General features: G+C 39.0%; 1 protein-coding gene across 2 annotated transcripts in view; it reads right to left on the reverse strand.

Annotated features, from left to right (window-relative positions):
• Nucleotides 1–27,832, reverse strand: part of plxna1b (plexin A1b) — a 225,658-nt gene that overhangs the window by 54,128 nt on the left and 143,698 nt on the right. For both annotated transcript variants that reach the window (XM_077572438.1, XM_077572437.1), the window contains exons 10-12: nucleotides 18,371–18,571; nucleotides 3,737–3,833; nucleotides 897–1,087 (exon numbers count right to left, since the gene is read on the reverse strand). In XM_077572438.1, the coding sequence (XP_077428564.1) occupies nucleotides 897–1,087; nucleotides 3,737–3,833; nucleotides 18,371–18,571 (489 nt within the window). The remainder of the gene's footprint in view (nucleotides 1–896; nucleotides 1,088–3,736; nucleotides 3,834–18,370; nucleotides 18,572–27,832) is intronic.

Here is a 27,832-nt window from a genome sequence, read left to right on the forward strand (position 1 = left end):
AAAATTGCATGAAATCAATGGCAATTTTCTATTCTTCTAATTTCTAGATGCTGATTGTAAAATGGCCACAAGAGGGCGGCCGATACTGGTATTGGCTGCCGTCAGGAGTACCGATACCTTGAAATAAGGCCGGGTATAGGCATAATACCGATACCTGGATTCGGTACTATAGTTTATACCGAAAACAAAGAGAATACAATTTCACAGGAATTTTCAAAGGAAACAAAACAAGCCCAGACATTATAAGTAAATAGTAGTATATAGTAAATAATCGAACCATGAAAGCTCTACTGTCATACAACTTGGAGTTCAAGTAATCATTTTGTGGCAAAATATGAATAAAACGACACAATTTTTAAGCCGTGGCAAATTTTATAGTGGGTAACTTTCTAAACTGTGTGACAATGTTCAAAAACAAAAGCATGCGGCATTAAAATCAAAATTAGGCGTTTTTGCATTTCATATCTACCAATTTTTTGGCCAGGCCAAAATTCTGAGACATCAATGGGTCAAAATTAGTGTCATGTTTCAAATGCCATATGGAAGATTATTGGTGTGGGCAGCAGAATAGGTCATGTATGAAAGCAATAGTTTTATTTATTTATTTGTTTTGGGAGATTTTAGAGCGATTCAAAGTGCTTATTCCATTTTTTTTTTTGTTGATTTTTTTTTTTAGAAAACTCTATAACTTGACACGTTGCAACTCAATCAGAACAAACTGAAGGTAGATCAGCCACCCCCAACGTATCGTCTTCAAACATGACGGTTCCATCTTATGCTAAGCTAATGAAAGGTTTAAAATTCAGGTTCATATTAGAAACCTTAGGGTGGCAGTAAGTTGCATGAAAATGTCAAGCACTTGTGTGAGCATCTGTCATGTCAGCAACATGGCTCACCTTAGTGATCTTGGGGTGTGCACAGCGGCTGTTTCCCGTGGTGGCGTGCATCCAAGTGCTTTCTGTGGGAGTGCACTCCTGCCTGAGGGAGCACTTTTTCTCTTGCACACACCAGCCACACTCAAACCTGGGGTTGGCCTTCAGACACATCCCACAGCTGTCTCTCAGTGCATAGCACTTGTACAGGTGAGCTGTGGAAGACAAACACAATATTTTATTGGAGGAAAAGACGGACAAAACATCTTGAAGGCTACAACCGACTGAAGATAAAAACATCTGTCTTATTAACGTTAACATTTCAAAAACTGGTTCAATGTCACCATCTAAAAGCAATATTTCCCCTCACCGCCCCAGGAATTGTACAGTGAAATCCCTTCTTCTCTCTGCTATTCCATCCCCAAATCCCATTGGTCACGGAGCAGCTTTAAAGCAACCCCGTACCAATTACTGCCTGCTAAATGACTCCTTCCTAATTACATTAACATATCAAAATTTGCAAAATTTCTCATGCGACACAAGATGATTATCATGATTGAGAAATAGGATAGGGGCTGGCATGGAGCTAAGATAGGCAGGAGGAAGAAAAATATCTTTGGGCCGTCATTTTCGGAGACACAATGGTGTATAAAAATAAGATAAAAAATTGTGTTGAACATGACCTATTATTTAGAAAAAATGTGACGTTGAAAGGACAACAGGATTGAATATTATTAGCAAGTTCTCATTGTATGGAGGCTCATACATACAAGCGAACGATAAATATACGCAGAAGGTATAACTTATCAAACTAGAAAAATTCCCGCGGAAATTTTGAATGGGACTGCTGACTCTTGTAAATGAGCTGAACAGTTTAAAATTTAAACCACTGGAATCGCTCAAGAAATGTGGAAGTTAACCATAATCAACTGAAACTAAAAATATCTCACTGTCCCTTTAAGAAAAATGCACTTTCACGCACACACATTTGACTTTGTAAATGAGCTGAACAGTTTAAAATTTAAACGACTGGAATCGCTCAAGAAATGTGGAAGTTGACCATAATCAACATCAACTAAAAGTATTTCACTGTCCCTGAAAATGTATTTAAAAAAATGTAAATGAGCTGAACAGTTTAAAATTTAAACGACAAAAATCGGTCAAGAAATGTGGAAGTTAACCATAATCAACAGAAACTAAAAATATGTCACTGTCGCTTTAAGAACGCACACCCATTTTTGACTTGGAGCCATCACGCGCCCCACATTCCATTGAGATTGTATGAGAGACGCACCCCTTGAACAAAAGCCTCTCACGACTTAACGGTTCAAGATACAGATTCAAGAAATGGCTCGTTAGAACGGCAAGGGTTTGGGGAACACGAGCATGTTCTCATTTTTTTAATCGGATAAAAAAGGACCAAATGAGAGCAGGTTGGAAACTTATGATTTATCAGAAATGAAGAGCGAAAGGCGCCTGGATAGGCGAGTTCGTCCGACTTGTCCTAGCTTAAAGTGAAAATAAAGGTACTAAATGACACCTTAGCCAAATAAAAATGTGAGAATTTGATGTCTAGTGAGCAAAGATTGTGGCCATGGTGACGAGTTGAAGTGAAACTTTTGCAAATAGAAGTAGACTTTTCTTTTTTCCCACCACTCTAAAGTTAATTGGTCAACAGAGTGCGGTAGAAGCCTAATTCACTCACTGTCTTTGAACCCGCACAGAGGGGAGAGCTTTCATTCCTTAAAAAAGATTTCGACACTGAGCTAAAGATGGGAAAAATTCCTACAAAATGAGCTAAAATTCGTATCGGTCGGATAACGTATGCGTGCGCAGCGTGTCTTGGAAAAAGGTGCTTGATCTGTAATTTGTTCCCCCTTTCTCCATTCATTTCCTATGGGAGTTTTTTGGGAGTTTTTGGGGAATTGCGTCGCCATGGTAACTCGGAATTCCTAGAAAAGTAATGCCGCACCGAGTCATCGAGCCGCATCGTTTGATACCTCATTTGTCCCGGTGCGATCTACGGTACGGGCCGCATTTTTGCGGAAAAATCTTGGGATTTTCTAGGGTGGAGTAATATGTGCTGCTTTTTTTTAATATACCCATTTTTCTAGGATGTAATATGTGCTGCTTGCTACGCTCAGCAGTCCCATAATAATGATAAAATATCCTCCAATTATAAACGATATTACATTACACTAAAATGGAAGCTTCTCACTTGAGCCCTAATCATCAAACAGTGACAGTGACAGCAAAGCATACTGACATTTTAAATGTCATCTGCAGGCCATATTGATGGCGGCAATGATGTTACTTTAGCACACAGCGGGGGGAATAACGTTACGCCCCCCTGCTGTGCTGTACGGACTGTAATCATTTTGGAGCCAGCGCTGTAAAGACACTCCTACTAGCAATTACATTCAGCAGACATTATCTCATTGTTTGCCTCCACACTGGTCCATCGAGTATGCCTTTAACCCTAAACATTATCATTCTTGGGTTGGCAGGCAAGGAAGGTGTGGCGTCATACCGTTTTAAATATATATCGAGGGAATACGAGACTTTTGGCCGGATACAGCTGGAACTCTGTCTTAAATGTATACACAGTAATGCCTAGTATGGGACATTATGGTGAGCAAAGGTTTAGTTCACATTCTTACAATAGGAAGCATGTTTAAACTGGGTAACAAAAATGTATACAGCACTAGTGCTGTCCTAATACAGAACAAAAGCACACATGGAAATTAGTGTATGCAATGTCTATCACTGCTAAAAATGATACTTTCCTTTCTTACACAATTAACATCATTTACTAATGTGTACAGACGCAGTTGGTTGATGAATATATATCCCAAACTTTTTACCTTTTATGTTGTAAGGGTTGTCGATGTTAAAGTTTCCATTCCAAACCACAGACAAATCCACTGGCAGGTCACTGATGTCATTGCCATCGTAGGTATACTGAAAGTTAAGAAGAAGAAAAAACAATCACTCAGCATTCACATTCTGATCTAATAATGTGTAACAATACTTTTAGCAGGAAAAACTCACTTCAGAGTTTGCAAAATGAAGAGAAAACGTGCCAAAATAAAAAGCCATTTGAGTGGAGCTGGCGGCTGGTAGTAATGTCATAACCTGCGCTGCTCCACCAGTTGAAGGGCCATAAAAATGAGTGATGAGAGACAGACTATATTGTGATTTTAACACACCACACATTCGCGCTGCCTGCCTGGCAGAGCAGAGTTGATTAAGAGATTGTAATCCTCACCGCTGGATGACTCACTCTATTCAGTGATGAATGAAAAGCCTAATATATCTTCCACAATAACATTCACATCTAATTTCATTTTTGCATCCTGAACTAATAAGAGCTGAAATGTAATTGACTCTTTGGCGGCATAATCAGTTTTATGGAATGACTTTAAATGAGACAACAAGATTCCAAAGCAGCAATGTGATGGCAAGACTTACAGAAATCTGTCTAATGAGACACTCATAAATCATGAATGCTGAATAGCACGCACAGACAAAATGATGTGAATAACTTCAACCAAATCCCCCCCTCCATCTTAATACAGTTTGCATACTGTTCGGCATGTGTGATGTCATATCAGTTTGTGCTGGCATGTTAGTTAAGCTAATATTTTTGATGTGCCACGTGAAGTTATTTTTTGGTTCATGTAAAAAAAAAAATTACTACATATAGACACATCTATTGCTATAAAAACATGAAACCTACCAAAAGAAAGATTAAAGTCTCAACTTTCATAAGGAAAAAAGTATATTTGTATGCACTTCCGTTTTGCAGCAATTAGCATTAGTATATAGCTCATAATTATTCACAAACCTGATGAAAACACTGGGAAAAAGACACACAAATATCCGGGTTTGGTGAATGTGCATAGTACCTCCAACAAGGTTAAGAACCACTGCTGTAAAGCATAAAGGAGACACGACCAGTGGTTCTCAACCCTGGTCCTCGAGTACCTCTATCCAGCCTGTTTTCCATGTCTCCCACAAGCAACACATGTTTCAAACGATCAGCTAATCAGCAAGCTCTGCATGAAGCCTGATAACGATCTTCAGCTGTGTTGGCTGGGGAGACATGGAAAACAAGCTGGATAGGGGCTGAAAAACAGTGCACTAGATGACATGTGCAGACATATTGGCTTATGGCGAGGAAGACAGTCCATGCTAACCTACTGCCTCTGTCAGTCAAAGGCTATCCACTCACTCTCACTACCACTGCTATGGTCACTACCTTAAATGGCCTCAGGATGAGAGATAGCAGGACTATTATCTTCTAGTCGAGTGGCGATAAAATCCTATGTGAAAGCCCTGTGCCTCCAGCTACGGCACAACACAGACCTATTCTCGCAACAACTTTGCCACCATTTGATATCAACCACTCCAATGTGATAGCAAAAGATTTATCGTGACATCATTAACAATAGTGAATTGGAATGTATTGGGGGGGGGGGGGGCTCAAGTACAAGAAATGTGCATAGAAAAGATAAGAAAATGAGAGCTAGGACAGACCAATGTCACAATGTGCGAGTGGTTGATTAATTCATTCTTTGCGTTTGTGATTGGATGATTTACACTGAGTGAGCTCTAAAGGCATAGCAATATTCAAATTAGGGAGAATGTCTGCATGCATCTCATGGGAACTTCCAGTTTGCTCTTGGATTTTTTTCCTCTCTTTTTCCTTTTTTGCCATTTTTTCCTCAGACAATATTTTGCCTGCCATTTGGTTGTTGGTGGAATAGGACTTTCCTTCTGAACCAATTTCCTCAAAAAGTTTGGAGCTAGGTACGTTTTGGTAAGGACACGTTTTTTTTCCTTTTACTATTAGCAACACTGCACCCCCACCCCCCCACCCCTTTTCTTGTATTGAGCACAAAGCCAAAGAGTTGTGCATGTATAATTATGTTATGCAGTGGTCGAGTATTGCTTTTTGCCTTGCTTATGCAGCATTATGTCATTTGTCACACTGCACTTCTATTTTAATATAGTACACTCGAAAAACAACATTGGGTCAACAGTAACCCAATTATGGATCAAAAATAGACCGGTCCACTTTAAGGGTCAATTTGACCCAACTTTTTGGGTTGTCTTATACAAAACTTCCCCATTTTTGACCAATAGTTTTTAGAGAGTACAAACTGTCAACTTTCAACTTAACAACCAACCGTTTTATTTAGGGGTGTGGGAGCAGAAAGGAATTATACATCTCCACCATCTCTTCTCAGATAATGTTTATATCATATACATCCTTGCTCCAAAAATAGTTAAAAATATGATAAATATTTGTATAAATATAAATATGATAAAAAAAATTCCAACACTTCGGGGTACGCTCCAACCGCCTGTTTTAGCTAAAGATATTAACAAGCTTTCTCCGACAACAACAAAAAAACTTTCAAAAATATATAAGTTACTTTCATATACTGATAAAATGTCTTTACCCATCTCGAAATGGGAGACAGACTTGTCTATAGCACCGGAATCTGACTTTTGGATTCAAGTTTGTGAAAACGCATTTAAAATGACAAAACACACAAATTTACAACTTATCCAATATAAAATTATTCACAGAACATACATTACTCAATATATGATGAAGAAAATGGGACTCACAGACTCCGACATTTGTCTCCAATGTTTACAAAACACTACAGACACTTATGTTCATGCTTTATGGTTATGTACTCCGGTTATGTATTTCTGGACTAAAGTCTTAGAAAAACTTTCCGCTATTTTGGACTGTAGTATACCTTTATCTCCAAACTTGTGTTTGCTAGGTGACCTAACAACAACTGACTTACCACATAAACAATTTCAATCTACACTTGTAGCCCTTACTATCGCAAAAAAATCAATTCTTGTTAACTCGAAAAATAAACAAACTCTGAATATCGACCAATGGTCTAACCTCCTCATAAATCACATTTTAATGGAAAAAATATCTGCCTCAAATAAAAACCAAATATCAAAATTTATAGAAACATGGTCTACGTATATAGAATTTTTTAACCTAATTCTGGTTACTTAATTCTGCCTGTTAGCGAGAGCCACCACATCGTGATAACTTACATTGATGTTTCTGCATTTGGCAATTTATTATTATATTATATTATTAGTATGGGATTTTTTTTAATAGGTTTTAGGTGAACTGATGAATACACACGCTCGCACGCACGCACACACAAACACGCACATACACATACTCACCCACATACAAAAAAAAAAAAATATATATATATATATATAAAAAAAAAAAGGAGAGCAATTATGGCATGTCAAATGGAATGAACAATACTGAGCTCTCCATAAAAAAAAAGAAAAAAAAGAGAGAGTACAAACTGTAAAAACCCATATGGAACCCCAGCTAGGCAAAGTTTGAACACTGTTGGACCAGGCGCTAAAAATAGGAAATGATTTAGGCAATGAAATAGCAACAATAGATAGTACACAGTAAATTCTGTAGAGTACATTTTACTCTAAATTGAGTCTATTTGGCCCCACTCTAAATAGAGTAAAATTTACACTTGGAAGAGAGTAAAATAAGAAATAACTACAACAAAAAAGTCACTCAAGGATTGAGGAACAAACCAACGACTTCAGGTTGGGAGACAGCCACTCCCTGAGCCATGCAGCTCCTGCTGTGTGCTAGTATATCACACGTGTCAGCTGGAATTTTCCTAACTTGAACATAAGCAAACAGTAGGAGTGGCATAGCTCAGGTGGTAGTGTGGTAGTCTCCCAAGCTGAACTCGTGAGCCCCCCCCCCCCTATTCTTTACTTTACTTTCTTCCAAATGTAAATTTTACTCTAAAACTGAGTCTATTTGGTCCCACTCCAAACCGAGTAAAATTTACTCTACAGAATTTACTGTGTCGAGCTGGATCGAGCCGCAGAGGTACTGCGCAGTGAAACGGGTATTGTGTGCGCAATGTGTGACATTTTTCACTAAGGTATACATATAAAGACAAATGAGATGTTTTTGTCCCACTTTGCCTCTTCTTCGACCAAGGATGCCAAACACGACTATAATGTCACGTCTCAGGTGTGTTAAAGGTGGATTTGTTCCGATAATATAGCCCAAGACAAGTCAGAGCAGGCAATAAGAGTGTTAAACGTGTTCAATTATTTCCGACCGTAGTTTCTCAGACAACTCTCGAGAATGAATGTATTATGGCTGTATGAATAGAGGAAGAACATTTACAACCAAAATAACAGAAATGTGTCACTTTATGTGGTACAACCCAGATGAAGTCCAAGTGAAGTGAGGTGCGTTAAAAAAAGATGCAACAGGCAATGGGGCGGTGCACTGGGAAAGGGTGAGAGGATAACACATCAGCAAGGGTGAAGGAGAAAGGGCCAAGTGCAAGATAGATAGAAGTTATTGTGCGTTATTCTGTGGACACCATTCATTTACACATGGAATAAGAGGCTGCGGCTAAGCTATAAACAGCTGAACTGGTGGGTCCTAAAGTGAAATTGGCATTTTCAATTTGTTCCCTGACATGTCTGTCTGCTTGCTCTTTTCACACTCCTCTTTTCCTCTCCTTCCCTCTCATTATTTTCTCCCTCTGTTTCTTAACAAACACCCTCTTGTGGGAATCTCATTCTTTCCCGTCTACCTCCCATCACATAAGACCCACAAACACATACAGTGAAGATTCCTTCTTGACGCACATGTCTGAAGAAAGCTATGTTCACAATGTTGTAAAAAGGGTTTCCACAGCACACTTTCCAGTAAAGGCGTCATGTCTGGACAGGAAATAAGAATTATGAATAAAACACACAAAAGCACAGGAACGCTCTCACACTCTCTCTCTCTCACACACACTCACTGTCATACACTCGCTCTCTCACTCACTCTTTCCCACCGTCTCTCGCCCGCCCACCCTCTCTCTCTCTCTCTCTCACACACACACACACACTCACTCTCTCTCTCACACACTCACGCACTCTTTCCCACCGTCTCTCGCCCGCCCACCCTCTCTCTCTCACTCACACACACACTCACTCTCTCCCTGATCTGGTCAGTCAGTGACCATGTCCTTACTAGTGTTAATTTCATCCGCCATTGTTTTATTTAGTCTCAGTTTTAGTCCAGTTTCAATCAAGCTTATTATTTTTTATTATAGTTAGTCAACCTCATCCCATTTTTATTTAGTCAACTTTTAGCCAACTATAAATCTAGCATTTAAGTCTTAATTTCAGTCCAAGAAAACCTAATTTTATTAGTCTAGTTTTAGTCAACAAAAACTGTCAATGTTTTAATCTAGTTTTATTCAGGACAATGATTTTACCCCTGTGTATATTTTTGGGGTCAGCAAATTATGTTGAACATTTAACACTATTTCACATAAAATTTTCTCTCATCTTTTTGATGAAAAAACACTTGACACAATTACAGTATATCAACAAGTGGCTACTATGGCTCCATGCTAATAAATTAGCCAACAATAGTTAGCTGTCGGATTAACATTATTGTTGGAACGTTATAGCCTTTGGATTAATGTGACATTGTAAATGTACCGTAATTTTTTATTTATTTTTACCGTTCATCGGGAATCCACATCCTGTCTGTCCATGTGTGTGTTCGCTAGCTGCAGATTTGAGAGTGGGTGTGTCACTGTGTGTCACAGTGAAAGAGTTTTTACAAAATCACAAATTTTTTGTCTCGTTTTTATTCATGAACTAAAATGTCCATATATTCTAGTTCAGTTTTTATTAAGTTAAGTACATTTTCATTCTCCTCTTCATTAATTGACGAAAATGCGTACTGATTTAGTCCCAGTTGTTTATTAATGAGGGTTTTAGTCCAGTCTAGTCTGTTTTTAGACCAGTGAAAAATGTGCATTATTATAAATTATTTTTGTTTCGTTTTCGTTGACAAAATTAACACTCATCCTTACAATGCAATGCAATGCAATGCATGTTAACTTGTTGCTGTCCATCCTGACAAGACTCCCTGAAAAGCGACACCACAAATACACACCAACAGTGTAAGCACAAACAAACTGCCTGCCCTCATTCCCAGTTTTGGCCATGTACAGGTGTTTATGGTTTAACATCCATCCTTAGGGGAGGCTGTTTGTTGAGAGGGGAGAAGCTGTGATCTGCTTGAGCATGTCGTAGGAAAAAAACACACACACACACATCAATATGTAAGGCTGCAACCAGTATGTGTGTGTGCACATCTGTGTTTAATGGGCATTGGAGGCATCACAGAGGTTAGGTTACGAGCCAATGCTCATCTTCTCTCATTGCACCAAAGGCTTATTAAACTTTCATACCACACCAGTATTTTTGCTTAACACATTCAGGGAATACGCATAGTGCATATTTTACTCACTGCATAACCAATTTCAATATGAAAATATAAACATTACGCAGGTTATTTCAAGAAAGGTCAGGATTTACATGTGCAAAGAGAAAAGGCAAATAAAGGGAAAGACTCTCACCAGACTGAAACCAAATTAAATGGAAATGCTATTACGGAGCAAAAATCTGAATAGAATCAGTGACTGCATGTCAGGGAAGAAGTAAGTTATGCCCCATAAGGCGCAAATAGAATGGGGTGGAGGCAAAGAAAGAGTGGACACACTGCAGCTACAAAATGGCCTGCATCGGTGGCGGTGAAGAGGAAAGCTTAGATGGATGGCAAGTAGAGGCAGGTAAGAAGTAACATTGGGTACATCGGGCACCTTCTGCGAGGGTCACAGCCTGATAATTAGTCATGTTGAAGGTGTGTGTGCAAGCCGGACTGCTAAAAATACCAAACCAGCCCAGAGCCGAGATAGAGTTGGTTAGGATCACTTGCTCTTCTCAAGGTGATGAGGGAAAAAAAGTGTGACCTCTTGTAAGCGACAACCCTACACTAATGTAGTCACACAAAGACCGCTGGACCATGTGTTTTTATCACCACCTTCCTGTTGCATACACATGCGCAAGACTGATGTGGCCTCCCAATCAAGGATCAAGTGCTAATCTGTCCTAGAGCTCAGTGTGTGTGTGTATGTGTGTGTGTGTGTGTGTGTGTGTGTGTGTACGCACACGCTTTATATGAGGGATCAGCGCCAGCTCATAATGGAGGCCTGTTAGCCTGTGCTAATCGCTAATGCTAACAGGATTGGAGCATAGCCGGACCCAGTTACCCGGCTTATCTCTTCCACACACAGAGGAGCGGACCACACACACAATTTGTGGCATAAAAAGAGGGCATGTGTGTGTGTGGGTGGGGTGGGGAGATGCTGTCTTAGGGGAAAAATGTACTGCTGTCATATGCATTAATCTTGTGTAGGCTTTCCAGACTTCTCTAATTATTTGCTGAAACAGCCATCTTTCAATATCTTTACTGCTTTTTTTCTCTCACTGTTTGGCATTCTTAAAATCATCAACAGGTATTGCTAGGGATGGACATAACTGGTTAGTTGATTGACTAATTGCCAATTCTGCCATTTGCGTGCAATTGATTGTGGATTAATCATGTATTGAATTACTGGATCAAAATGGATTCCACTATTATCCATTACCTGCAAAAGCACTGATGACTCAATCTAAATTATTGGCCTGAAGAACATCAGCTAAGGCCTATAAACCAAAAACAAGCCCGCTTAGTTCTTCCAGGCAGCATTTGTCTGCACAATTAAAGACCGACATTGAAATGGGAGTTCAGAACATTCAGAGTGATTCTCCCATCCCTTGATTGCATCCTTACACAATGAAGCAAAGTGAATAAATTTAATTATACTGACTGACTTTCCAATAAGTTTCCTAGTCATGTAGAGAAGAATACAACATAATTGAAGAGAATGCAAATGCCTCGGACGACATAACAGGAAAAGATCAAGGTGTGAATTTCTTGCTCATATAATTGGCCATCAAAGCTGACATGGACGGGTGGGACAGTGCTACGAAAGGGTAAAGCAAAGTCAGGTAAAGGCCACAGATTACTAGAAATAGATGATGAGACAGTGGGTGGGCGGAGGAGCTGACACATGCTTAGAGCTAAACAGCAATTTATCTTTATTCATCAAGGAAAGATGTGGGAGCTGCTCTTCACCTGTCATAAAAGGGGGAGGCATTCAGTAATGCATGAGAATGTTACAGTGTGGTGTATGAGTGCATTTTAGTAGTGTTTATGCACTGTAAAAACTGAATTCTTGAGTAAGATCTTTTTTTAACTTAACCTAAATTTACTATCGTATTTGATGAAGCAGTCCTCACATTTAGTGTTAACAGCCAGTTTTAAGTACTGCCTGGCTTAAAACAAACATTTTGCACATTTTAAGACGGCTAACCAACATCAAAGGCCCTGAACTGGGTTGAATTTTAAGATTTTGCATATGTTAATGTAGTCATAAGATAAATGGAAAAATAGAAGTATGAAAACAATCAGACAAAAGTGCAATATAGCTCTTTATTGTAAGCATTTTCTTCTTATGTAAGAATCATGTTCAAGTGGTTCGTTTTGCTATATTTACTAAGATCATTTTTCCTCTTTCCAGTAAATGCACTATCCGCTCAGTGGTCTAGTGGTAGAGTGTCTGCCCTCAAACTCGGAGGTTGTGGGTTCAATCCCTGGCTGGGTCAAAAATGGTAAGAAAATATCCAATGTTTTTAGTCTAAAAATACTATTTTCAAGACAGCTGTGGTTGATATGGACCTAGTTTTATTTAATTTTTTTCAAAATCTTACAGGGAAATTTAAGTAACATTTCTTGCTCTGTTGGCAAATTATTTTTCTTATTTGAAGTAATAATTTTCTTATTTTACTTAATTTTTTTCTTAAAAGTTCTACTGTCCTTCTTGCTCAGATATGAGCGTTTATTAGTGTTTCAATAGTAAGTGTGAGAGCTAAGCCTGAAATATGTTCCTAACAGTCCCCATACACGCACGCACACAAGGGTGTGTGATGACACCATTACACCAGTGTGCCTCATGTTAACTGCTTTTCCAGCTGATATGTTATGTGGACTATCTAGACCTGTATTTACTCCATCTATGCTGTCTGCCACCTAACTCTTATTCCCCATCAGACAGAAGCAGATTATTTCTCAGCTAAATCATTACTCCACCCTTCAAAAGTGCAGTCCTGATCCCACCAGGACAGTTCTAATCAGTTAGTAGAGGAAACCAGAAAAAAAATATTTCTACCCCTTTTTGGCAGTTCCTGGGATGCTGCAGTGGTGTAGCATGGATTTCTGTGCCCGAATCTGAGTACCTGTTGTTATTTGAGGGTTTACAAGTCTGACATTTTAAACTTTTTTTTTTAAACCTTTCAGGGCTATTATATTATTATTATATCTATGTAAGTATTTTGTGTGTATTAAGTGGACACAAGCCTCTCAGTCCGTCGCTGACGGACACCCGTTTTGTTGACAAATGACGGACTGTCCGTCATTTCTTCACATTTCTTTCCTCCTCTTGATCCAACTTTTACTGTATGGCTCCCACTCCTACTACTACTCACTTTTTGTGTACTTTCACAAAGGCAGAACAATAGTGTGCACAGGCAGTAGTGGCTGTCTCCACTGCCCAACTGCAATTCATCATCATTTTATCTCCCTTAATTGGATGCCATCAGGACCCTTGATACTTCCCATCTCTCCTTTAGCTAACAGCTGCTCTCCACATATACACACACTGAAGAATAATGCACAGACACACATTCTATCCTAAACTACATTTTCTTCTCATTCCCGCATCTGTTTTTTTGGACCCCCATTCTCCTTCTCCCTTTACTGGTGAAGGAGTCAGAGGGTGATGGAGTGGCCCAATGGTTTATCAGATGGGAGGTAATGGTGTAAGGCCCACACAGATGTTATCTGTCCACTCATTCCAGCGCCCAAGGGAGAAACATCAATGAAGAATAAATAGGTAAAGGGGAGCCAAAAATTGAAGAGAAAAAAAGAGGCAGACGGGAGAGAGACTGAGTATGAAGTCTTGAACTCATCCAACTCTCTTCCCTCACCTTTGACCTTCACACAATACTCAGCTCAGGTCCATCAGCTCATCTGACCCCAAAATGTGGTCAAGTGAGCAAGCTGCCTCAGAGCAGGCATTGTGTGAACCTGTGTTTATTTGCTCCTTTAACCTGCCTGCCACTCATGAGCACAATATCTCCCAACCAACTGCCCTCTCATTGGTTCTGCCTCCTGGGCCTTGACCTCTGATTGGCCCACACAGCAGAAACCTTAAAAAAAATGGAAGAATGGGATTTAGATGGCAGCTTGTTATTTTACTTGCTGCCAAGTGGAGTTAACTGCAACCATAACGGCTGGTGATAGGGGTTTGTTTGGCTCTTATATTCGCTAAATAATCAGCTTTTCTATAATTACCATGCTACCGGACCTTCAAAAAGCTGCCTTAAAAAAAAAAGATCATACACAGGTTCCAAAGATATGAAAATGTGTTTGGCTGAGAGCTAAATTGTGTCTTATGATCCACTTGCTCTCCCCCCTTTGGGATAAGACGTAGCCTACTGTATTGTACAGTAAAGAAGAAACATACCAGGCAGGCATATGGATACTTTTCCATGTAAGCAGTTATGGATCGTTGATACCCAACCGGATCAGTATGCTGCTAATGTTACACTATCATCTATCAAGTGTGTCATATATATTTATACAGTTATTGGCAGTGTACTGTTAGAGGATATCGCATTGGGGGTATTGGGTTATTACAGTCAGTGGAAATGAGATAAAGAATAGGAAAGTAGACTTTAAACATGATCTGACTGCGGTCATCCAGTACATCTTAGGTGTATCCTTTCGGATTGTGTTTGAAAGAGATGAGATTGAGTTTTGGCCTCAGGAGATACTTTTGAGACAATTTTCTTCCTTACATTCTATCATCTTCTCCCCCCCTCCTGTTATTTTCAATAGCACTTCTCCTCTTGTCTATTCATCCATACTCCAATTTCACTGGTCGCTCTTGTCTGGGGCCCATCTCGATTTTGCAGTGTCCACTATTACTTCTTTCTCCCCTCTCGATTTATACATTTCTTCAACTGATTTTGTGTTTCACTTAAAGCTTTCTCAGTATCTGCTCTTTTACACCTAATAGGAATACATTTTAGAAATCTAGTCTTTGCTCTTAGCCACTATTCCTAGCACGTATGTGTTTTTCTCAAACACAAGGCTAAACTGTGGATTAGCATTCTTGTGTTTATTGATCGGTAGACCCCCACTGCCCCAGTCTTGTAGGTATACTGGAACCAGACACACGTTCAAAGACATCTTGGGATCCATAGCCTTGGGCATACCGAAGGGTGTGGTGCAGACACATAAGGCAAATGAATAACTCATATCACCTTCACCTTGGGTCTTACTGAGTCAAGTCAAATAAAAAAAGAAAAAAAAGAAAAAAGCTAAGACATAGGTAACTGTGTGATACAAATTGAACAGTGGCTTGTGTTAGGGGGAAAATAATGATATTTGTGCCCAGAGAATTAAAACTTGTGACTGATAAAGCAGCCTTGTTTTAGAAACATTTATTGGAAAATTATTATGGCAATTAAAATTAATAAAGTGTAGACTTTGTCAGGATTAATCAGAAATGCATACATTAAACACAATGAAGCACTTCCTATTTTCTGGATGAATTATGATTTACTGTTTTCTATGTCTATAGGTCTTGAACCATGCATGAAATGTGAAAACATTTGTAAGGGACATAATTATTCCACTATATAAAATAATAATTTGGATGATTGTGTGGAATTGATTGTTGACAAATATGAAACAACTGAGGCTAAATGGAGTGTGCAACTTGCCTGCAACTAAAAGTGGCACTTCTAATTCAGTCCCAACTACTTTGTAGTGTGATAACAGCTGAGGTCTACATATCTGCAGACCTCCCCTTCACAACTCCTATGAGCAACAATATTCTGCTCAGTAAGATACTGACTTTGACAAATAAGTTCAGAACATTCTATTTCTCCATCACAAACCCGAGTCAAATCATATATTAGCATTAGTTCAACTTTCAAGCGCTTTTTGGAATTTAATTAACAGACAAATAAGGCTAGATTCAAATCTTGTTAATACCTTGAAGATTCCATACTGTACTTTTGGTTAAAGCAATTGTAAAATAATATTCTTTAACTCATTCACTCCCAGCCAGTTTCACTGATGCAACCCCCTTTGCTCCTGGCAGTTTTACTGGATTTTGACAGATTTTGCAAGGCCCACAGAATATTGTGTTCTATTGCTATAAAAATATGAAACCTACCAAAAGAAAGATTAGTCTCTTTCATCAGGAAAAAAACGTATATTTGTATCTGTTTCTATTTGAGAGCAATTAGCATTAGAATATAGCTAAATTCTATTTAGAAATGTGAGTCATGAGCTTTTTTTTCAACATGGCCCTGGTTGATCTCTTATATTTTACTGACACTTGCTGGCCGTTTTTGTAATCACTACCATTGCTTAGCCCCATCTACAGTATGCAGTTCAGAGGCTGCACCAAAGCTTTCAAAACCAACAATGATGTAATACTGTGTTGTATCACCCAAACCAAACTTGAGAATCCTCACTTGTTGAATGTTGAGTTACAACTGGTAATCAATAAGAAATTCAAATGACAAACCAGCATAGTCCAAAATAATAGCCAAGTACACCAAAACCTACTAATGTGTCAGACATTATTTTCATTAGTTATTGATCTTCAACGGAAGAATGTTAAAAGTAGAAAGCAACCACAGTCCTTCATGTGCTAATTGCCATCATTTATGAAACATAATTATGTGTAAAGTATAGCATGCATTTACAGCTATCCACTTTTTCCATTTTGTACACAAGACAGGCTCCTCTTCATCAATACTTGGCCACAAAGTCAGCCTGCAGCCACTAATTGCTAACAAGGGAGAAGCGCTGACAACCCAAGGCTAATTACTGTGAGCAGTATGTCTGAATTTGTGGACATTAAATAGAGAAACTTGGCCAGGTCGAGGTTTTGCTACTGCTGCTGTTTAGCACGTACCATTAACAGTTAATGCAAAACCACATCTTGACGTGGACAACCTTGTCAGCAACTAATTAGCTCTGCAATCAACATCTGCCATTAACTAAACCACAAATCTGTCAACATTCCTTTGTGTGTTATTATTCCAACATCTCACCTACAATATGAACACCACAAACTCACGTCTCGTCCAGTGTGTAAGAAACTAGAAAGAGACACAAAGGAAGTCAGGCAGGAAGGAGAACATTTGACAGAAGAGGAAGTCAAAAGAAAGATGGGCTCTCGAGGCAGAGCGCGGAAAGAAGAGTGAAGTATAGAGTCAACGTGTAAACAAGATCAATCCGCTCCAAACTAGCTTCACAGGGGCACTCTTCGCATTTTCAGCCTCAGTGGAGCGCAACGCTAGCTACCTCTTATCTGTCATGCTAGTTTGAGGCCTCACACACACACAAACACATCACCTGGATTTGGACACAAATATAATCTTGTCTATTTTAATTGAACAAATTCTGTCAAATTGTTGATTGTGTCTTTAAGCAAATGTGGCTAAATAGAAGGTAGCCCCTTGGAGAGACTCTCCCATCTGAATATTATTAAAAAATAATAATTACAAGCCCTGCAACTGCCAGCCGGTCCAGGCTGTAGGCTCACGGGCTGTAACTCTAAACAAAATAACCAGTAGAAAGTGGATGAATGAAAATTGAACAATTATTGTAAAAACAATTATTTGATCTGTATTTTCTGCAGTCTAACAAGGACATTTAGTCAAATCTCAAATAGATACTTTCAATGTCTAAAACTGCCCCAAACAGCAAATCCAAATAAATATCTAATTCATCATTATCATTGTATGACGTTTTTTTTTTAACAGTTGATCATTTTGGCTTGTTCCGATAAAAGCATTACTGTTGGTATCTTACAAAAAAATTCCAAAGCCTGAATGGCAACTTGCCATTGTGAAGGCACATTTATGAGGACACCCACTAAATGTTCTGGGAAGGTGTCCCATTCTCCCGAATGGACATTATTAAAGGTATGTCCATGGCTAAATAATGCTCCATGTCCAATCCAAAACAATGAGTGTCCAGAGTGGTCATTAGATGTCAGTGGCCATTATCCAAAACCTAACTTATTCATGCCGCTCAGTTCGATCAAGATTTAGCTCACAATTGCCATTCAGTGGATAAAAGCAAAACTACTAGTGACAATAAGAAGTATATGTTGTTTTTCTTCACAGCAGTGGGAGTTGTATATTTGTCACAATGCTTTAAAAAGAATTGGATGTCTTTATCAGTGACCTGGGCACAAAGCATATCATTTTTCTCTGGCCTGACTTTCAGATTCTTCAAAATTGAAACAACAAAATCTATGTTGGCTAAGGCATCTATCAAATCTAAACGGTGTTATCTGTAAACAAAAACAAATACAAACTGTGCAACTTAGATTTGTGCATGCTTCTGAGATGACTATCTTTGAGCAGCATCCACATTTGTTTTTCTGGATCATATCACTCACCGCTGTCTTTTGGCACTGGATAGATGAGCTGTTGAAGCGCAGGGCGGGGACATTGTGTGTCTCCCCCTGGATGTGGAACACACACTCGTAGTTCCTCTGTCCTGATTGTGGCTGGGGAAGGTTTTTGGCAGCTAATGTGATTGGCTTGGTTACCCCCACTGGGATGTAGATCTGTGTTGAGGGCAGAATCTGGGGGCAGTCCTGTAGAGAGAGACACCAACATTACTCAACACTATATTAAGAAAAAAGCATTAAGTCAAATGAGCAATTACATCATCAATATATTATTTGCATTGCTTAAAAAAAACTTTCCAACTTCGAAATCAAGAGATACTTTTGCTGAGCCAAAATGCTAATTTGGAAGTTTTGAGACCAAACAATCCATGTTCAACCACTGTTAATGGCAAAATACTAAAAACAACTCCGGTGATGTGCGCTGATGTCATGCGGGACGGCACTTTGAACTATAAGGTTTTTGTGCAATTTCAGTGGCATATTTTCCCCCCAAACTTTCAAATTCAATTGGCTCAGAGGCATTCAATCATTGAGGTTCCTCGGCAAGCTGTGTAAGTGTGACATCAGAGTAATCTGGATGATTTCAAAGTGCCTAAGGGTTATGTCATGGCATCATTGCCAAATTGTTCACTTTTCTAGCCCATAATTTTGCCATTGATCTCCTTACAGAAAAGAAAGTATTAATATTTGAAAACAGCTTCAGTGTTTGGTCTTGGAAACGTACGAGTGGAGCGGTTTCAAATGAGGAACACATGGGGAGAGTTTGAATTCATTTAGTATGGGTGGTGAGGATAAAGAAGTACTTTATTCACCTGGAAAATTCCAATTACTGTAAAAACAATATAGAAAAGTTAAAGCAGTGCTTAACCAGATAATCAGTGGGAAAGGAAAACCCTAAACACGGAGCAGGTCTGTGCATAAAAAAGAAAAAGAAAAGATTTTATGCTTGCCACTGCATAGCCGCTCCTTCACTTCTTAGACAACTGGTCCCCTGTCAGTGAATCTTGCTCCTCTTTTACTCTGAGCTGTTGAAATGTACATAAGAGGCTACAGTGCATCCCCGGAGCCACAACACAATACTGCAGTTTGTTCATTAGCCTGCTTAGCCGAGGCCTTGTGTGTCAGATTGCACACAAACAAATGCGCAACATAAAATGAGAGATGCAAACTACTGAAGGAAGTGAAACTACGTGTTACAGTATGCCTGTTGGGAGTAGTACAGTGGAGCAGATTTAAGAAAGAGAGAGTGGGAAGACAAAGAAGAGGGGTCACATTTGATTGAGAGAACAATTTTAAACATGATGTTAAGTCAGTTGTTTATACAAGCATAGTAAATGGTGGATGGAAAAACAATTGTTAAAACAAATGCAGCAAGGTGCAAGTATGTGGGATAACATGTTGCGAGATATATATTTTTCTCTCCATGCTGTCCAAGCTTTACCTACATGTATTCAAAGCAATGCTAATTCGCAAATGATTGTAACATTGGAAAATGCTGAAACATTTAGAAACATAGAGGATGATACTGAGTGGATGTGGATTTTCAAGACTTGTCTTAGTCTCATAGGATCCTCTGTATAAAGCTGGGTGAATTTATTTTTTTAATGGGACCATACACAATAGCTTCGAGGGCTGTAGCGCCAAAGTATAAACAATGAAAAGGAATTCTGGGTGACCTATATACGTAGAATTCAGAGACATCCTTACTTTGACATATGTTAACTTTCGCTTTAAGCCAAGTAACCAGATGGTTTGGATTACCCCAATGTGCTTGTTTGCTTTGCTAGCCACAAGGGCAGCGCTGACATTTATTTTATTGAAGTTAAAAGTATGGAGACATCTTATAATCAATCCGCTTCATTCTCTACGAATCCTTCTTCAACTTGCCAAAACATTGGGAGCAATATGCATCCATCTTTGTGAAAAGGTTTGGGGAAGATTTCTGTTCCAGACTAGTCAGGAGTAGAATAACTTGAGAAGCCTGGCCTTACCCAACAAATACCTTTGGAATACTCCAACGTATTGGGTTTTATTTGACTTTCGTCCATACTTTACAGAGTGTATTGTGAATCCATAACACAATTAAAAATGTCCAACCAGTAGTGGTTAGTTTATTGGAAGTGTGTTGAACCGCACAAAAACCATCGCCTCCTCCTCCTGCGTCATTAACATGCTTACAATATTCAACCTCATTTTTTTGCTAATCTATGCCAGTTTGGATTGAACATTGCCAGGAGCATTCTAAAAACAGAAGCAGCTGTCGTTCTAGGTCAAGTCATTCTAAAACCATCGGTCTACACTTTTTCTACCACATATTAAAAAAAGTATGTGTGGAAAATTCAATAGAACAAGTGTTCAGTGGGCAAATGAGATAATTTACACTTGCAGGTGAGCTAAACACCTTTTAACATGCGCCAAGTGCAGATAATGAGACAGTTGGCTGACACATGAGTGTGTGTGTGCCTGCTTGTTGATATGCAAGTGATGGGATATTAAAAATAAATAAAATAAGACGAGATATAGTGGAAGGAGGGTGAAGAGTGCAGGGTTTCAGAATGAAGAGCAAAGCCTGAACGGAATACTATATAAATAAATAAATGTATTAAGCCAAAAGAGTTCTGAAGGCTTTGGCATAGCCTGACAAGATATAAATTAATAAAGCACCAAAAACACTGCGCATATGTAATGAGGCTGGTTGTCTGGTCGTTTTTTTAATCTTCCTCAAACCCCCTCTTCCCTCCCAAAGTCCATCCATAATTAATTAGCTGCCTCTGTGATGTGGGGACTATAGATCAGGGAGGAGAAAAAAATAACACACTAAATAATAAAGTAAAGCGATATGGGAAACCCGGGGGAGGGATGAGATGGCACGAATGGTCACAGAGGGGCACGCTGGTACAAATACTGTAACCAGGACGGGTGCACATATGCGCATTTGTGCCCATGACAAAGGGGTGTAGCCACGTCACGTGCACTGGATGATCCTCTTTCAACTGTCAAAAGGCCCCACCGCCCCACCTCCTAGGAAAAAACAAAAACGTGTAACGAAGGTTCTAAAGAAGAAGAAAAAAATCAAAGAAAGAGCTGCTTGCACCCTTGTGACTAAACATCTCAGCCGTGGCTGGTTACAATCCATTATATATTATTAACATGATATCATTAACCGTGGCATTTGGCACATGCTTTTAACAAAAGTACCTACATGGCCGAGTTAATGTATGCATGCAAGCGAGCTCTTCAGGAACCCCAGTGGGGATTCAACCTCTAACCTTTGTAATGACTTCTGTAAACATCTCAGAGGACCTAATACATAACCCTGAGTAGTAAAACCTATTAAAATCTTTAAAATGTTAGATACCTTTGCAAACGGAATAAACTGATTAACTGGTGCCTTGAGATATGAGAGACCCGACTTACAAGTTTTTCGAGATACAAGCTGTCATTTGGTTGATTGTTTGCTTTCACTTGCGAGCACAAACTTGAAATACAAGTGTTGTATGGTGGCAGGCAACTAAATTCAAATCACAAAATAAGCAACAGTTTGACAACACATTTAAAACAACCAAATGATGTTGCCTTACCAATGGCCTATTAGCTTTATGCTAACATATTGAAAAAAAAACATTGACTTGCTAACTGTTTCTCAGTAAAAACCCTTTAACCCATAGGTCTCAAACTCAGGTCCTTGCCATCTGTTTAAGGTGGGATTCGAACCATCGTCTCCTGTTTACCGGTCGAAGCTCGGTCCAAGCAAGGTTTGAACCCAGGTTTTTTGGTGTGGCAGGCAATTGCTCAAACCACTGTGCCATTCCTGTCGCCCAAGTCCTCTGTGGCTCAATGGGTAGGCTACTACAGCAGTTTCGACCAGTGAACAGGAGGTGAGGGTTCAAATCCCACCTTCATTCAGGTCCTTGCCACAGTCCTACATATTTTATATGCATCCCTCCTCCAACACACTTGAATCAAATGATCAAGATCATTAATAGGTTCCTGCAGAGCTGATCCTTTTAATCAGGTGTGTTGGATTAGCGAAATCTCAAAAACATGCAGCACTGTGGTCTTCGAAGATCGGAGTTTGAGACCTATGCAGTTTAAGCAATGGTGTTGGAGCAACACATGTAGACAGATACTACAACAATACTTACAGGTAAATATTCTTTAGTCTGTACCAAAAATGACTAATATTAGAGCGCCCGAGAGTTATTTTTTTGTTATTTGAAATATACATACATTTCCATTCATTTCAATGGAAAGTGATGAATTGAGATTTGTGACGCGGTCACGATATGAATCAACCTCTTATCTCAAGGCACCACTGTATTATGCATGCATTTTTTTAGGATTGGACTATATTCTCGTCATAAACAACTATCCACTATTTTTTCCTCATAATTTGATGACTAGTTTCATCATTTTGCAACTTTAATTTTGTTTAAAAGTAATATAAAATTTGGATTTAACCTCTAAATTTCTGAACCACTTTAATCTTAATTCAATAACTTGTTGTTGTCTTTATAAAATCTTATAGGTGCAGTCCTTCGTAGACACACAGGTACAGTATGTGTAAAATATACAACGATCCATATAGAAACAATGGATTAGATGACATGGAACATGTCTTATTATTAAAAAATGAGCTGTAGTGTCATAGCTGTACAGGTGTGTCGGTGTGCGCGCGTGCAAAGAGGCGTGCATGTGGAGGTAGTCTCATTAGCAGGCAAGGAAAGCAGAAAGATGTTCTGTGACCGGCTCAACACTTAATGTGGGGACGGGGCGAGAAAAAGAGAGAGCGGGAGAACAACTTAATAAGGCTGCAACATGTAGAACAGCGCAGGAGTGAGCGAAGCGGAGGAAGAAAGGGTACTTTGAACCTTGAAAGGGACTGAGATTGTCCGCCCACGCCCTTCGCTTCCGAGCAGAAGCGAGCGGGGAGAGGGAGCGTGCAAGATCAGGAGTGAAAGGGAAAACAGACGGAATCACAGAGCTTAGAAACAGAGTTGGAAATAAGGCAAGATGCAGGGCAGCATGCGTGATGAATGTTATTTACCATTGGATTATCAAAGTCTCGCTGAGCACAAGCTCGACTCAATTCAGTGACGTGTGTTCCTCCTATACGCGCATTCTGATAACCATGTTCATACATGTTGATTTCATCTTCTACCGTATAATCCTTTATTCTTGACATACAGGCAAACCTACACAGTTGATCCTCTACAACATACATGTAGGGCATGCAGAAATGTGCATCTTTTTTTCAGTGACATTCTTTGTTTACTCCGTATGGATTTTTGCCGTGTGGGTGGGGGCCTGGCACCCTATTATCATGCTAACCCAGATATGTCAGCAGAAATCATGTTGCATGCTTTTCAAAGACAAACTTTGATTTAAGAGGTACGGTGTGACGTAACCAAGCAATGACTCTTCTCAGCTCCATATTTAATTTCTAAGGGATGAGTCAAAATAATTAGCTAAGCTTGTGGTATGATTGGTATAGGTTGCCATTATGTTTGAATAACCCAATTGAACTAATAAATCATGACTAAAAACTAGGAATGTTCAAGACCACTTTCTTCACACATATACCAGTATGAGTATTGAACTCTTGAGTAGTCAACGTTTACTGATACCACAAGTACTTTTGATACATAATTTTAGTGAATATTTATGTCACTAAATGGGTCCTATTAATCTGTACTAGAGATAAACGGATGCTTTTTTCAGTGCCAATGCTGATTATTAGTAGTCAAGGAGGTCGATAACCAAAATTTGGAGCCGAAATTCATTTTCAGTAAAAAAAAAAAAGAAAAGAAAAAGGAGGGGGGATCTTAAACTTTCACATTTCTTTGTTTTAATGTCAGACGAAAACAAATGGTTCAGAAGGTTCCTAGGGTCAGCAGCATCCCGTATAAAGTTAACTGCAAATTTAAATAAATAGTTCCCTGAGATTAACTCATTCACTACCTTTGACAAATATACTTGTCAATTACATTCTTTTCAACGGGGCCAGGTGGGCGAGAGTCTGATTATGCTCCACTGTAAAAGTTAAACTTGAAAACAAATTTACTGATGCACAACCGCCAGTAGATGACATCATTGCCCCATTTTATACGAAATAAACACAGTTTGAGAGACCATGGAAGTAATGGCTGCATTTTGTGCAACCTACATTTTTCTACTGTAGATTATAAAAGAACGGGACAAGGCAAAAATGAGAGAGTCTATTCTAGTATTCGGCAGATTCAGTTTATATATAAGATATATGGTGATTTGTGCCACATATGTCTAACCTCGCTAGCCAGATTGATAATTGTGATTCACTCGAGGGAGTTTTTCACATTATCAATCTGATACTACACTAGGCATACCCATTTGGGAAAGGTGGGGCTTGCTGTACAATACTTCGAGCTGATTGGTCAATGCGGCATCTATGCACATTTTATGTTGACCAATCAAGGCAATGGATAAAAATCTCGTCTTCCGTCTCGTCTTGGGGGTGGTGGGGAGCACGAACATCTTTACCAGCTGTTCAAATTCAACAAGGAAACGGTGAGTAATTCTGCGAGAACATAATTAATTGCAGCATCCATTCGTCTGTTAGGTTTGTTTGTTTCCCCCCCGTCATCGGCGCTTATTGGTTTCGTCCTGCCTTAAACAACGCCTGATTGGTTCGATCGAAAAAAGATCGGTTGCGGTACAAGATGTATTCTCCGGAGTTTGTGAACCGCGAGAATTCATTTTGCTGGCAAAGTTAACATAAGTCACCCCCTACAAGTATTAATTTGTGGACAGATGGTAAGAGAGAGAGAGAGAGCATTATTGTATATGCATTTGTAGTGACAACAAATACCACAATCTTTTAACAGATGTAAATGGTACTTCATTTACCGCATATAGCACTTTTCCACCTTGCAAGGCCCTCAAAGCGCTTTACATTCATTTACTCATTCACCTACTGATGACGCAGCATCAGGAGTAACTGGGGGTTCAGTATCTTGCTCAAGGGTACTTCGACGTGGTCACAATGGCATGGGATTGAAGCCACAACTTCTGGGTTGAGAGACGACCACTTTACCACTGAGCCACACCACCCCAGATAGACAGATAGTTTAAGAAATTGTCCTACACATACTACACATGATATAGTTGCAAAATGTAGCTATGATGCGGAATATGAGCGCGTAAGAAGTGAATTTTAAGCAAATATCAAACATCTGGTCAACTTTTACCCGCTCACATAATGTATGCAGGTGGATAGCAACGTTCGTGATGTCTTTTGCTTTTTTAATGGTACGGTGCGTGTTTGCTCAAATCAGCAAAAGTTTTCTGAGTGTTGCAAAGCTTTACTTATTTTTTTTTTTTTAGTAGCATGTGAACATTTTCCTCGTAATCCTTAAGATGGTTCGTGGTGGAACAGAAGTCTTGCAAATTGCTCATCACAGCGTCCGTTTTTCGGCACATGATTTTACAATGTTATTTTGACTGACGTCAGTCTTGTCAATCTCGAATAATTTCCAGGCTGCAGACGTGGACTTGTTAGTAAATTACTAGCTAAGACGAGAGACTTATCCATTTCCTCAGATTGAAAGAATGCCATCTTGCACTCAGCTGGTCCCACTGAGACACGTAACTGAATCCTGCCTGCTGATTCACAGAATGAGAATTTCATCACTTCATCACTTACAGCCTACCAATGGATCCATTCATTTTTTCTGTTCAAGACAGTATTATTACTGGATAATGTAAAATTGCACATGCTGAAAGCGACGTTGACAATAATATCGATGACAATATATCGCCCTCCCCAATCAAACTCCTAAATTTTTTATTCTGGTCTATGTGAGATACACTTTCAGCAGGTATACCTAAATAAAAACATCCTCAAGATTTCTACTTTATATATGAATTGGAACCAAGGTTATTATAGTTAACGAAAACTAACAACTAAAACTAAAATTAAAAAAATAATTTCGTTAATAAAATAAAATAAAAACGAAAATGCTTTTTAAAATACGAAAACTAACTGAAACTACATTTTACGTTTAAAAAAATAACAAAAGCTAACCATAATTATAGCAAAAATGTCCTTTGTTTTAGTCTCTGGGTACCGTTATTAATTTAATGCATGAGCCTTTGGGGATGATTTTAAATGTGAGTTTAAGTGTATTTATTTTAATATTAACCAGAATAAAGACGTTTGAAAGTGTGTCACACATAAGTGATGTCATCTAGCAGCAGGCAATCGAAAAGCATTTTCAGATGATGTCGCTCCTAGGTGACAATTTTGCGTGCTTGATTTTTGCCTCCAATGGCTCGACGCTTTTTCATTTAACCCAGCCGAAATGTAAAACTAGGTAAGAAATGCGTTATTTTTTTTCATTTTACCATGATGTTTTTTAAATATTGCGCACAAGTAATACACTTTTTCAAACGAAAAGTAATACTGAAACTAACTAAAATTAAGCATTTTTTTTAAACAACTAAAACTAATAAAAACTAACAGAATCACCCTGAAAACTAATTAAAACTAACTAAATAAAAAAAAAAAAACTCAAAATGAAATCAAAACTAACTAAAATGAAAATTCGAAAACTATAATAACCCTGATCGGAACCTTTCCTTGCATTTCTCATTAAATGCATCTCAAAATTGTCTACAAATCGTATTAAAACACGATTTATACATTAATGTAACTGCAATATTAATTCCGCACATAGACTTGAGCGACAGCTGACGACTTTGTTGATGACTTTTGGAAAACAGCATGGTAACAAGATGACACAGACAGGTCAAACAGTCTTGTAAGACTGAGTGACGCATTCATTACTGAGCCGAGTGTCTATTTCCCCCCTCTTTTGCAATGCTTCTCCATCTCAGCAGGCAGTCGCTGCTACCTATTATCATATTCTTCCCTCCTTTTGAGTTTGTTTTTCCTGCGGCTCACATTGCAGTATTATTCGCCCGTCTTCCACTAACATCATCCCCCTCGCTCAGTGACTGTGCAGTTATCTCGTCCTCTCACTCTCTGGCTTCGATGGAGAAAATGCAAAATTCATCTGTGTTCACATTAGGCAGGCTGCAGAGATGAAGATTTAATACAGCCTGAATAATTAAACCGCAGGGACCTGTGACTGACACAGAGACACACTCGCATTAAAACACATTTATGCGTGTCCTGAACCTATGATGTTACTAAATTTGTTTGCCTGGATATGCATGCTCATATAATGTCCTCACAATCTTTCTTCTGTAAAGTCACAGTGATCTAGTACAGTATTAAACACGTCAGCCAGCACGTTTGCATTTACTGCATCAGAGGGCCTTGCGTGTTCGGAAGGATGAAGAAATAGAAGATACGCCCAAGATATTCCCAACTCCCAATGACAACATGACATCAGGGCTGATCTGTTCATTATGTTCCTAAAGCATTGTCATTGTGCAACGACACGT

Source organism: Vanacampus margaritifer, chromosome 8, assembly GCF_051991255.1.
Source record: "Vanacampus margaritifer isolate UIUO_Vmar chromosome 8, RoL_Vmar_1.0, whole genome shotgun sequence".
Lineage (NCBI taxonomy): Eukaryota > Metazoa > Chordata > Actinopteri > Syngnathiformes > Syngnathidae > Vanacampus > Vanacampus margaritifer.